The sequence below is a fragment of the Athene cunicularia genome (genome assembly GCF_003259725.1).
Source record: "Athene cunicularia isolate RWA chromosome 1 unlocalized genomic scaffold, athCun1 chr1_part1, whole genome shotgun sequence".
In the NCBI taxonomy this organism is placed as follows: Eukaryota; Metazoa; Chordata; class Aves; order Strigiformes; family Strigidae; genus Athene; species Athene cunicularia.
Window position 1 is genome coordinate 121,332,060 of NW_020799091.1, and position 13,165 is coordinate 121,345,224.

A 13,165-nucleotide genomic window follows, 5' to 3' on the forward strand; every position below is an offset into this window, starting at 1 on the left:
GGAGATACTGAGAGACTGCTCCCAGCTGCTGGTTCCTCCTGTAAGAGTATCCTACAGAGAGACCCGGACAGGCTGGAGCGATGGGCTGAGCCCAACTGTGGGAGTTTCACTAAGGGCAAATGTCAGGTGCTGCCCTTGGGCCACAACAACCCCCAGCAGTGCTACAGGCTTGGGGAGGAGTGGCTGGAGAGCTGCCAGTCAGAGAGGGACCTGGGGGGGATTGATAATGAGCCAGCAGTGTGCCCAGGGGGCCAAGAAGGCCAATGGCATCCTGGCTTGTGTCAGCAATAGCGTGGCCAGCAGGGACAGGGAAGGGATCTGACCCCTGTGCTCGGTACTGGTGAGGCCGCCCCTCGATGAGTGGGTTCAGTTTTGGGCTCCTCACCCCAAAAAGGCCATTGCAGGACTCGAGCATGTCCAGAGAAGGGCAACGGAGCTGGTGCAGGGTCTGGAGCACAGGTCTGATGGGGAGCGGCTGAGGGAACTGGGGGGGTTTAGTCTGGAGAAGAGGAGGCTGAGGGGAGACCTCCTGGCCCTCTACAGCTCCCTGAAAGGAGGGTGCAGAGAGGGGGGATGAGTCTCTTGAGCCAAGGAACCAGCGCCAGGCCAAGAGGGAATGGCCTCAAGCTGCGCCAGGGCAGGGTCAGACTGGCTCTTAGGAAGTATTTCTTTGCAGAAGGGGCTGTTGGGTGTTGGAATGGGCTGCGCAGGGCAGGGGGGGAGTCCCCATCCCTGGAGGGGTTGAAGAGTCGGGCTGACCCAGCGCTGAGGGATCTGGTGGAGTTGGGAACGGTCAGGGTGAGGTTCATGGTTGGGCTGGGGGAGCTTCGAGGGATTTTCCAACCCAGATGATTCTGGGATTCTGTGAGTATGTGGCCAGAAGGAGCCCTGTGCACACAAGGGGGCTGCTGCTGCTGCCTGGACCTGCCTTAGCAAGTGCTGCTGCAGAGCTGGTCCAGCCGCGCATACCCCAAGGGAGCCGACAGCCCCATGTGATTGTTCCCTCCTCAGGAGACCGGTACTGGCACTCCATCAGCCACCTGCAGCCGGAGACATCCTATGACATTAAGATGCAATGCTTCAACGAGGGCGGCGAAAGCGAGTTCAGCAACGTGATGATCTGTGAAACCAAAGGTAACCAGCTTCCCAGGGCGCCTCCGCCTTCCCTGCTTGCGGCTGCTGGAGCACAGCAAGGCAGGACTAGCCCTGCCTGACGTGTGTTACCCGAGCTCAGGTAGGGTGGTGGAGGCAGCACAGTGGAAAAGAGAGGCCTAGGTTTGTAGATGCTGTTGGTCAGTACGTGTATATATATACACCCACAGCAATACTCACAGACCCCTTGTGCAGAGTCCAGCACCGTTTCCCTCAGAGTATTAGTTCCCTGTAGTTCTCCTAAGTGTCACAGAGATGGTGACTGGCACCAGAAGGGCTGACTTGCCCTTGCTGTGCCAAACTCCTGGATTTAGTTATAAGCAGGTCCCGCGTTGTATTCCAAGCAGTGGCACTGTCATGATAGGAACAGCATTAAGTCCAAGTGTGCCTTTTGGAGAAGCTCTTCTCCTTTTTCTTTTTGCTTTAGCAGCCCAAGAGCCTGGCAGATCTGTAAGCCAAGTCTGTACTGCCACACACATCAGCCTAGGAAATCATTTGTCACCCAGAATCACTTCTTTAAAGCCACCCTAGAAGTGTGTCCCCTCCACAGCAGCACAGATGTCCCTGGAGCAGGCTGCTGCTCCCCGTGCCCTGTGCCTAACACGTGCTCTGTCTCTCTCCCCTTCACAGCTCGGAAGTCTCTTGGTTTGCCAGGTCGTCTTCCACCCTCCACGGTGCCCCCCCAGAAGCACCCCCCGCTCAGTGGGGGGCACAGCGGCCTGGGGACAGGAGCCATGGTGGCCCGTTCCAGTGACTTGCCCTACTTGATCGTAGGCGTTGTGCTGGGCTCTATCGTGCTCCTCATCGTGGCTTTCATCCCCTTTTGCCTTTGGAGAGCCTGGTCCAAGCAGAGTAAGGGTTTGTTCTCGCAGGCTGATTTACAAGATGTGCTCTGCCTTGGGGGTTAGATGTGACCCAAAATGTGGGGGCTGCACATCCTGGGAAGCAGGGAGAGGGTGGGCAGAGGGCTGTGGAACCTCTAAGACAACCCTATAAAAATCCCACAAAATCCCTTGTTCTGCTTCCTGTTGAGAAGGAGCCCTGGGACTAGAACAGGGGGAAGAGGCTTGCCCTCTGCCTTCCTGCAGGGCCCCTTCCCACCCTTTGTCTCTGAGGGCACTTCAGGGTGCCACAACAGCTGCCTGACAGTTCAGCCTAAGCTTCAAGCAGCTCCACTTCTGAGTTTGGCCTCAGATTTCTTTTTTCTTCCCTCTGCAGAGCAAACCATTGACATGGGCTTCCCAGGAGCCGGGCTGCTGGTGTCATCCTGCCAGTACACTATGGTGCCCCTGAGAGGTATCTCCGCCCCTCGTGCCAACGGACACCCCTACGTTAATGGGCAGCCCTACACCAACGGGGCACATCTGAATGGCCTCTGCCCTTCTGCAGGAGTGGGGTACACAAGCACCAAGCCTCGAGATTACAGCCCGGATGAAGCACCACTGGTATGTCCACACCCGTGGTTAAAAGTTGCTTTGGTAGGAGCTGGAGGCCATGGTTGCAGTGAGAGAGGGGGCTTCTCCAGGCAGGGCCGGCAGCCTTTTTGGAGTGTAGATAGTGGCAAGACTTGCTTCTAAAAAGAGATTTCCCCTTTGCAATGGAGTCTTGAGACATGGAAGGGACAGTAGAGTCTCCAAAACACTGGTGAAGAGGTGGTTTCTTGGGGTGGTGTGGAGGAAGCAGTGAACAAATACTGCTCTTCTGGGAACGGTTCCTGGACTCACAGTGTTGATGACTATAAATAGTTACACAGGCCAAGGCAGTGCCACAGCTGAATCCCAGAATCATCTGGGTTGGAAAATCCCTTGAAGCTCCTCCAGTCCAACCATGAGCCTCACCCTGACCGTTCCCAACTCCACCAGATCCCTCAGCGCTGGGTCAACCCGACTCTTCAACCCCTCCAGGGATGGGGACTCCCCCCCTGCCCTGGGCAGCCCATTCCAACGCCCAACAGCTCCTTCTGCAAAGAAATACTTCCTAAGAGCCAGTCTGACCCTGCCCTGACGCAGCTTGAGGCCATTCCCTCTTGGCCTGGCGCTGGTTCCTTGGCTCAGGAGATTCATCCCCCCTCTCTGCACCCTCCTTTCAGGGAGCTGTAGAGGGCCATGAGGTCTCCCCTCAGCCTCCTCTTCTCCAGACTAAACCCCCCCAGTTCTCTGAGCTGCTCCTCAAAGAGACTATAAACTGATTATCATCCCCCATGAGTCAGTATTAAGTGTGAAATGACTTTTTCAGTGCTCAATTCCACCATCCTCTGTAGAAAAAGAAGCAGTTTCAGCTTTCTCTGCCTTCTGTCATAAGATCTTCACCAGTCTGCCCCCCAGCTCTGGCTCCCCAATCAGCACCTGCCAGTCGCTGCTGCCATGTGGCATTGCTCTGCTGAGAACCCTTCTCTCTCTTTGCAGTCACACGAGGAGACCAACGCCTTGCTGCAGGCGAGAGTGCTGCAGAACAGCACTGCCCAGCCAGACTACCAGCCCTCCAGGTTAGTCCTGGCTCTTGGAGGGTGAGGGTGGAACAATCCACTGGGACCCACAAGACTACACGCTCACAAAAGCTTGCCCTCACCATTCTCCCATCTGTCCCAGGTCACTTGGGAAATAAATCCATGCTCTAACACAGGGCTGCTTGGTCTAAATTCTCTCCGAACAGCTCATTTCTTCTATGGTTTGAGGGAGGGATAATTTAATTGTAGAGATGGCCAAGACCTACTTCCCCCACCCCCTTTTCCTTCTTCTGCTCCTAAGTGGGAAACAGAAAAGTAGGATGAGAGAAGGCAACATCTGTGACTGGACTCTGACAAACAGCTGCCCCAGAATCTGGCTGGGGTCCCTTGCAGGCGCTTTGTGTCTCGCTGTTCAGACATGCAGTTGGTATTCCCCTCCTCCCAGCTCCTGTGACCCTCAATAGATGTTGAATTGTGCTGAATTGTCCCATCACCTCATTCCCATCCTGATTTCTGCTCTTCCCTTTATTTAGGAATGCTCTGTATCATTGCATTGACACAGCTGGCTGAGATGGTACATAGGTCTTACTTTCCAAGGAGGAAAGAGCTGTTACTAGTGCTAAACCTTTTTGTCTGCCTCCCCAGATTACCCAACTCAAGGACAGAAGACAGCTCTTTCCTCTATAGTCTCCCGCATGACTCCACTCACCAGCTGCTTCAGCCACAGGATGACTGTCCTCACCTTCAAGAGCACTTTGTTGGCCTCCATCATCCGGTCATGGGCAGCAAAGTGGGGGGCCCAAGCCTGGATGCTCGGCAGGATCCCCTCTTCCACCAAGGTCGGTGGTCTGGAAAAACTGTGCTTGCTTCATCTCAGTGTTTGAGGCTGAATTTGAAGGGAAATCTCACTGTAGAGCCTTTCTGATGGCTCCGTTCCTTCTTGCTTCCATCTGTGAGGACAGTTTTAATGCTGCATAGAACAACAGCCTGGGAAGGCAGTGCTAAAATTCGGGAATTAAATTGCCTCAGTCAGTTTTAGAGGACACATTTCTCATTTCCCCAAAAGCTTAGCTGCATGCTGCCGGAAGGGCACATAACCACCTCCAGTTGCAGAGATGCTGCCCTTTAGTCCTTAATTTTGCATTTTCCAGCCCACCAGTAAAACAACAAAGGGCCTGAAAAATTATGTGACTCCATTTCCCTACGGCCTGGTCCATCGACCCACCCCTGTTGTGTGTATCAGACTTGCTGTGTGCAAGCGTAGGGTTAAACTCCTGTGGAGCCAGGATGTTCAGGATGCAGATCTTTGAGCAGAGCACCTAAACTCATCAAGTGGACTGTTAACTACAAAGCCACCCCAGCATTTCTCATTTCTGTCTGCATTGTGATTGTTTCTTGCTCCTTTCCCTTTCAGGAAGCCCTTGCTGCCTAGGCCTGGTGCCAGTTGAAGAGGTAGAAAGACTAGACTGCTGCCAGTCCAGAGGAGATCTCCATCCCCAGAATCCAGTGATCACATCTCTGGGCCAAGACCTACCCAGACACCTCAGCAGCAGCTCACCCCCACTGAGGCCCTCAGAGACTCATTCCCCCACCAGCTAGGGACCAAGCTGCCTTTTGCAAAAGACTTATTCTAAAGAGAAAAAGAGAATGGGTATTTATTTTTGTATAACACCCTTATTTATATATTTATGCACTTGTATATAGATGTATATGTGCCTTTTATAATGCTATGGAAACAGAAAGCCTCCTGGGCAAGGTCCAGGGAACAAGGAGATTGAAGAAGCAATGCAAAAAACGTTGCAGGACACGGGGCCAAAGAGAGCTGCCGCCACCGAGATCCAGCCCCCTCGTGCAGCGAGGGCTTCGTGAAAGAGAACACTGTCAAAAAGCTCTTTTCCCTCTCCCCCCACAGGAAGGTTTGTTCCTGGAACACCCTCCTGTGAACAGACTGGAGTTACGCTCTGCCTAACCCTTCACATACACGCTGTCTGCAGCCACCTCTCTGTAAAGACAAACCCACGCTTTAACATCTAAAATAAAGGCTTTAGTCTTCTCTGTGGCTGGCTGTATGCTAAATATTCCAATCTTCCCCCGAAATGAACCTACTCTTTTTTTTTTTTTTTCCTTGCAGACACACAGTGAGCAGGACACCTGGGGAAAGGTGACATTTTCCTGCAGTTACAGTTTTTCAGTTAGCCACTGATGCACATCTTAATGCTGAGCTCAGGACACAAGAGGGATGGCTGCTGCCTGTGCCAGTTCAGTGACACAAAGCTTTAGGGAGGGAGTACAGCCTGAGGGAATTCTCATTTATCTCCACCGACAACTGCACGAGTTTGATGATGGGGAGTGAGGCAGACCGAAATCTCCACAAATTGTGTTGCCTTATGGTTTTGTAGCTTCAAAAGCTTTCAGCATCCAGGCCTGTGGATAAAGGTGAGGGTTTTTTCCCTCCTTAAAGAAAAAGAGGGGATGCTCAGCAGCTTCCTCGGGGCCTGCTGAAAGGCGGCGAGCACAAGTATCATTTATTCAGTTGCGTCTGGCTGGATCCTAGCTGAGCATTCACCAGGCAGAGGAGCAAAGAGCAGTGGCAAAGGGCAGGGAGGAGGAGCAAGAGCAGCTGCACGTTGTTCAATCGGTTTAAATTAAAAATTAGCAACAAAGCTCTCTCTGTACCCTCAGAAACTTTGCAGTGCAACACAACCCTTCTGCTTTGGGGGTGAAGGAAGTTTTCAGTAAGACAGGGTAAGTGCTGTAAATGGTTACACACTGCCACCATGCCACATGCCAGAGGCAAAAAAAAGATGAAACCACACAGAGCCTGGCACACTCTCTGATCATGCGGTGCAAGCCAGTGGAGATACAGACTGCCTTTGCACTGCCCTCCTCGTGGCCCTGCTGCAGCCCAGTTTTCCACCACTATGGAGCAGAGGCAAGTTGGAAAGTACTGACTTAGCTCCACACCCATCTGAGGGGAAAGGGCCCTTTGCTTTCTCCGAACAAATCATGCTTCCCTTGACTCTGTGTAGCTCAGCTGGCAGAGAAGTGCCAGTGCTGCTCAGCTGTTCGGCAAATACCAAAATGCACCCCTAAGGCAGATGTCTCATACCGTGTTGTTTAAGAACATGGGCACCAAAGCTGCGTTTGCCCACGTGGAACCGTCCAGCCATCAACAGCCCCTGGCTTGAAGAGCAAACATACACATCTGCACACACCCAGGGCAAATCTCTGCAACAGACTGATAACAGCATTTACTAGACGTATTTGCATTTTTTTATTCTGTATCTGTCACTACAGTCATACTTTGATAAGGGAAACAAATACAGCCCTTTAGAACTCAACCCCTGTGTGGCCAAAGGGATTCACATCACAGTCCCAGAGTTACCCATGTCTGTTTTTAAGGGACACTAGTTACCATTCCTGCTGTAAGAAAGAGTCCCCTGGTGATGAAGCCTGTGGAAAGAGGCACCCATCTTTCCTGCTAAGGAGAGTGAGTTCTTTTAAGCACCCATCTTTTCTGCTTAGAAGTTTAATTTCTTCTCTTAGGAGGGCTGTGTCACAAGCCCTGTGCTTCAGCTGTGACTCCAGCCTGGCCTTCTCTTTGATGTCAGTAGTTCGGGTGCCCTGAAATTCTAATCCCTGTAAGGAAGAAACATTCCAAGAAGCCAGACAGCTTCACGGCTGCTCTGCTCCTCAGTCAGAACTACTTGGAAGTCAGAGCGAGGGGACTACTAATTTAGACTCTGACACAGGTGGCTGCCTTATTCCCTAACACACAGCAAAGAAAACACTTTAATTCATTTGGCTAGTTCCCTGTAACAAAGGAATAATTTTGACTTGCTGCAAGACGTTTTTTTAATTAGAAATAGGATGAGTTTGTTTCAATATTAGAAAGCAGCTGAGCAAGACATTAGAGAGAAGGTAAGGCATGGCCTACTTCAGGATCAGCTCATCCCTGGAGGTGTCAACAATAGCAGGGATAGGGAAGGGCTCATCCCTGGAGGTGGCCAGCAGGGACAGGGAGGGGATCTTACCCCTGTGCTTGGTACTGGTGAGGCCACACCTCAATGAGTGAGTTCAGTTTTGGGCCCCTCACCCCAAAAAGGCCATTGAATGACTCGAGCGTGTCCAGAGAAGGGCAACGGAGCTGGTGCAGGATCTGGAGCACAGGTCTGATGGGGAACTGGGGGAGTTTAGTCTGGAGAAGAGGAGGCTGAGGGGAGACCTCCTGGCCCTCTACAGCTCCCTGAAAGGAGGGTGCAGAGAGGGGGGATGAGTCTCTTGAACCAAGGAACCAGCGCCAGGCCAAGAGGGAATGGCCTCAAGCTGTGCCAGGGCAGGGTCAGACTGGCTCTTAGGAAGTATTTCTTTGCAGAAGGGGCTGTTGGGCGTTGGAATGGGCTGCCCAGGGCAGGGGGGGAGTCCCCATCCCTGGAGGGGTTGAAGAGTCGGGTTGACCCAGCACTGAGGGATCTGGTAGAGTTGGGAATGGTCAGAGTGAGGTTCGTGGTTGGACTGGAGGAGCTTTTAGGGCTTTTCTATCCCAGATGATTCTGGGATTCATCCATCTCCCTTTCTCCAAGTCCCTGAGCAGCCATCCAGCCTGTGCACTGGGCAGCATTCACCCAAGCTGCTGGCTGCAGGGCAGGATGTGAGAGCAGAGACCTGCCAAGGGCCACACCATCCCTACCCATCTCCAAACAGTCCCAAACCTGCATACAAAACACCAGCAAAAAGGCTCACCAGCTGGTCCTTTAGCAAATCCAGCTTGGTTTCAAGTTGCTGGTTTTCAAGGCAGAACCAGTTCAGCTGCTGCAGCTTGCTGGTGTTCTCCTTTGTCAGCTTCATTAGCTGCTGCTGCAGGTCTGAGATTCTTCTCTAAAAAGATACAAAAGGTTGGACTGGGATGCGAGGGGACAAATCGTCATCAACTACCTCTGTGAGAAAAGAGGATCTGTGTCAGCAACTGAAGTAGGGGCAGGAAAGATGGTGGGAAATGGGAGCTGGATATTATGGTCTGTTAATGACAGGTGGAAAAAAACCCAAACATGACCATGTTCACAACAGATTTAATTGTAACTATTCAGCCCCAGGGAAATGAAGCCTTAACAGTCCACCGTAACACACATTTCCCTCTTTTCCCTGCTCCTTACCTCCCACTCTTTGAGCTCCTGGGAGCACACATATTCCTTCTCCATTATCTGCACTTTCAGCTGTTCCGCTCGGATGTTAACAGAGTGTGCCTGAACTGCTTCAAAATCAACCAGCTTCCCAAACTTCTCCATCATCAGATGACTGCACTTCTCTTCCAGTCCTAACAGAAGAGGCATGGCAAAAGTGGCAGCACAGTCTTTCATTGGTTAAGAAGAATTTCTGCCTTGGCCCCCAGCTTTATGTCTGAGCTCTTTGGTATTTGCTCCATAATAATTCACACAAAACCACGCAGAGCTCACAACTGAATATTGCTGTTTGTCCTTGCCCAGGACCGTGTCTGTGTGGTCACTAAGCCACACTCTAAGCCCATCCTAGTAAGCCACTCCCACACCAGAGGCTATATAGGTTCTCAGCAGGTTTGGTGGTGCCAGACACATCTTTGGGTTTGGCCCTTGGGAAAGTGTTTTGAATAGGGCTTGTTTCATTCTTCTTATGGTACACAGAGGAGAAAATTGCCAAAAAAAGCTTATGGTGCTTTAGGGAAAGTACGTTTTTTCCTAGCAGTTCTGGTTTACAGCTAGAAACCGCAATCATGTGTCCTGAGTTCCGGTGCGTCATCTCAGTCAGTTCTCCTTATACTACCTTCCCAAACTACTTCACACAGCCTAATGGCTCGGCAGTTCTGGAGAACTACCAGTACTTCATCAAAACAGTCCACTTGATCTCCTTCTGTTTTATTTTCTGCAGTAACCAGCTGTGACATCTGTGAGTGTAAAGACAGACGTCTGGTGAGTTACCCCCAACCAGTGAGGGGGACAGACTGAGCATTAGAACACCGTGTTGTTTAGCATCTCTGTTACTCACGTCGAATCTGTATCTCCATCTCCTTTTTGTCCTGGATAAGCTGCTTATGTTCCTCCTGGGCCTTCTTATAGATCTCTCTTCGCATTATCTTTTCATTATGTAGGTCCACAATTCTCTTCTGCAGATACTCTAAGGACTGGTTGGTAAATACCAGAGCCTGGGAGAAATCGCTGGGCATCTCCCCATTAACCAAGTACTCCACCTGCAAGAAACAGCAAAGCAAGGTGTTGGTGATCTCTCTGGAGAGCAAACACAGGAGTTTTAGAGAACTAATGAATGAGGTAACAGCAAGCACAGGCACAACTCTCACATTTTAGGCTGGGGAGTCACTCCCACTCAGCAAGGCTCAAAGACTACCTAGAGCTGTGATGACTGCCTGCGTATAAAGCCTCTACCTGGAACAGAGTTGGAGAAAGGGGCTCCCTGTCAACTGTACTTTGGAATGATCTGGGAGCTGCAGAACTGCAGTCAGGCCATAGGCTCTTTTCCCTTTACTACCAACCTTCTAATGAAGGGAGATAGAAAAAATGGAGAGAGCTGAGGTTGCCTCAGAGGTATATAAGCCAGAGCAGACAGAGGACTACCTTCTCTCTCTGAGGACAAGATTCAGCCTAGAGGAAATAACAGTATTGTCTTCAGTTTTCAGTTTCTACTTATCATTCCCATGCTAACAGCTGTGTAGATGAATGCACTGCATCCAATCCAGCATTTCTAAATTGGGCAAAGCTCCCATTAGTTTCAATAGTTCGGAGCTTTTTTTGTTTGGCTTTTTGGGGAGTTTTTTCTTCAGGAAGATATCAGTTGGTATGGACCTGAAGAAAAATCCCATGCCAAACCTATAAAACACTTGATGACTATGCACTGACCTGCCTGTCAGTATAGAAGAAGGAAAAAAAAAAAAATCTAGAGGAAATAGCAGCACAAAGTTCAATTAATGGCACTTCACTCTCAGGAGACTATGATGAATCAGGAATTAAGGGCCCCAAAGAACAGTAACATCATTGTTTAGATATACACAGGCCATTCTGCACCTGCAGCTGCACATCTTGAATTACCTGATGGAGTTTCAAAGGCACAACTACATATAGTTCATTCAGTCTCTGCTGCTTTCCCTGCTGAAAGGTCTCCAGTTCCCTGTCTGCAGTGTCCAGACTGGTTTCCACTACTTTTGCCTGCAGAAAGGCAAATTGTGGACAAACAAAAAACCCATAGTACTCAAACACATAAGGCAGCAAGGTTCTATGTTAGAGTTACTGAGCCAAAGGGAAAGTATAGAAAAAAAGGAATTTTTTTATTTTTTTTTTTTTACACACTATGGTAGATGAGTTTCACAGGCAAACATGAGACTCATCTATATATTCAAGCAAGATTCTACCCTGAATACCTCTGTACACATGTACAATCAGAAACATCTCCTCCGTAGAGAAGCCCTGTATGTATCAAGAGACAGCTGCTTTGTTTAGTGTCTAAAACACTTCTAGATCTACAGAGCCTGCAAGATAATTTTTTATTGTGTTATGCCTGGAAATGCTTATTGATTCTGCATGAGAAAGAAACAATTCGGACTCAAATGTCAGACCCCAGGGTGAATATGTGGCAGCTGGCATTTAGGAAAGCCTTTAAAAACTAAACAAAAAATGTTGTAAGTTAAGCATATTTGATGGAACATTTCTGAGACACAATAAAAGCAAGACTTGCATAATGTTATTTTGGCAGAATCTCTCTATCCTGGATAACCCTTCAAATTAAGATATTTTTGCATTAATATAAATCAAATGTCTTGATGAATGCAGAAGCTCAAAAAAAATCTAAAAGGAAAACTTGCACCAAGAGAGTTTAATTCAGTGATTACTATGACAAAGAGGAAAAGAAAATAACTAAAAGCAAATGAAATAGATGGAAGAATAGCATTTTTAGGCATTTATTTATACAGAAATGCAGGTTAAAATAAGTAATCTTTAATCTTTCCATCCCCACACACATGCACAAAGGATAGGCCAGGCTAGGTGTTTCATCTAAACCAAAGAATCCAGTTTCTGCTGCTGCCCGGTGGTTAATCAGCTGGGGGGGGAACTGGTCCTAAAACCTAGATCCAGCTTCATAGCAGCTAAGGTCGGATTGCTTTGATTTATCTTTTCAGGAGGACACGTGACCCAGTGGAGCTGCCTCCTACCGCCATGCTACCATAGATATCTCTACCCAAACTGAGGCCTCTCAAAGGGTTAGCATTTTGTTTTAAATCTTAGCCAACATCACTAGCACAACATTTTCACCGTAATGGAGCCAGACGGTGCCTGCTGAGAAGAAAACATTGCAATACCTTTTTGGCCAAGGCATTGTATTTCTTTCTAAGGTTTGCAGCAACTTTCTTCTCCTCTGTTAAAGCTTTCTCAATGTCTAACCACTTCTGCTGGATCTGGATGGTGTTTTGGAAGAACGCCTCAATGCACTCTGAGAAGGAAAGAGTCAAGGAACAGCTCAGTTTCATTATGACTATACTATATTACAGGCTCGAGATAGTAGCTTCTCCTAGTGTGCACATTGCCCAGTGTCCCCCATAAGATGACCACGCTCTTGGTGCCCTAGAGCCTTCTCAAACATAAACCACTTGGGCCACCTTCCTCCATGAGGAGGAGAGTGTCTAGGATGGATCTTTTTCTCTTTACATTCAGTCAAGACAGTTTGTTTCCAGAAATTAGACTAAATGCATCAAAACCAGTATTAAAGCCAAGTGTTCAGAAGTTAGCTTTTGTAAGTAGTGCAGCCCCAGGAATTAATATATGTAAAAAATATAGTATAATCTTCAATTATGTGAGCATGTATTTTTTTTATCCATAGCACCCTCCACTGTAAATGATGAACTTGCTGTAGGGATCATTTATAGTTCTATTTGTAAACAAAGCTATGGTTCCTAGGACCTGTTTCATTTGTTTCGTGGTAAGGAAGATATCTGTGAATTTTTATCTAACGCAGTGATTTCAGTCTTACTAATCAAGTCCATAATTATGCCCAAATCAGCAGGCATAATAAAAAAGAGGCCAATAAAGGCAAAGCAAATGACACAAAGAGACAAATATGAAGCGGCTAATGCAGCATATAATTTCCCTATTAAATTAGTAATTTGGACTTTTCTAATAAAAAGTAAAAATCTTCATTTCTTCCCAACATTTCACTGAGAAAGGAGATGAATGAGGAGTTAATAAAAAATTCAATTGTGGAAATGATGTTAGAATCCAATTTAAAAAATACGATAAAGTAATTTGTTGGTAACTTCTAACTGAAAATAAAGCAGTGTTGTTACATGGTCATTGTTTTTTTAATATTTGAGTGATATGTCAAAACAAAACCAAACAAAACTAAAAGAACATCCTAAATCAGTTGAACTCATACAAAAGAAAATGGGGTGGGGGGGAAAAGAGTTGCTTGCCTTTGTTGAATGAGTGAAAGAAGAGGATTTTATAAAGTCCTAACTGTTCAGATACCCTTAAGAGAACAGCCTAGCAACAGGCAATTGCTGTATAACGCCACGAGGTGGTAACAAAGAGCTTA

General features: G+C 48.3%; 2 protein-coding genes across 7 annotated transcripts in view; one reads left to right on the forward strand and one right to left on the reverse strand.

Annotated features, from left to right (window-relative positions):
- The window catches only part of BOC (BOC cell adhesion associated, oncogene regulated), a 60,927-nt gene extending 55,698 nt beyond the window's left edge, over positions 1–5,229 (forward strand). For all 6 annotated transcript variants that reach the window (XM_026855207.1, XM_026855175.1, XM_026855165.1 and 3 more), the window contains exons 14-19: positions 1,012–1,134; positions 1,783–2,004; positions 2,371–2,597; positions 3,558–3,637; positions 4,244–4,437; positions 5,013–5,229. In XM_026855207.1, the coding sequence (XP_026711008.1) occupies positions 1,012–1,134; positions 1,783–2,004; positions 2,371–2,597; positions 3,558–3,637; positions 4,244–4,437; positions 5,013–5,197 (1,031 nt within the window). In that variant the 3' untranslated portion in view covers positions 5,198–5,229. The remainder of the gene's footprint in view (positions 1–1,011; positions 1,135–1,782; positions 2,005–2,370; positions 2,598–3,557; positions 3,638–4,243; positions 4,438–5,012) is intronic.
- A 1,644-nt stretch (positions 5,230–6,873) lies between these two features.
- The window catches only part of CFAP44 (cilia and flagella associated protein 44), a 44,255-nt gene continuing 37,963 nt past the window's right edge, over positions 6,874–13,165 (reverse strand). Inside the window, exons 30-35 of the mRNA XM_026859504.1 lie at positions 11,937–12,067; positions 10,672–10,788; positions 9,617–9,818; positions 8,752–8,912; positions 8,342–8,476; positions 6,874–7,237 (exon numbers count right to left, since the gene is read on the reverse strand). Coding sequence (XP_026715305.1) covers positions 7,010–7,237; positions 8,342–8,476; positions 8,752–8,912; positions 9,617–9,818; positions 10,672–10,788; positions 11,937–12,067 — 974 coding nt within the window. The 3' untranslated portion in view covers positions 6,874–7,009. The remainder of the gene's footprint in view (positions 7,238–8,341; positions 8,477–8,751; positions 8,913–9,616; positions 9,819–10,671; positions 10,789–11,936; positions 12,068–13,165) is intronic.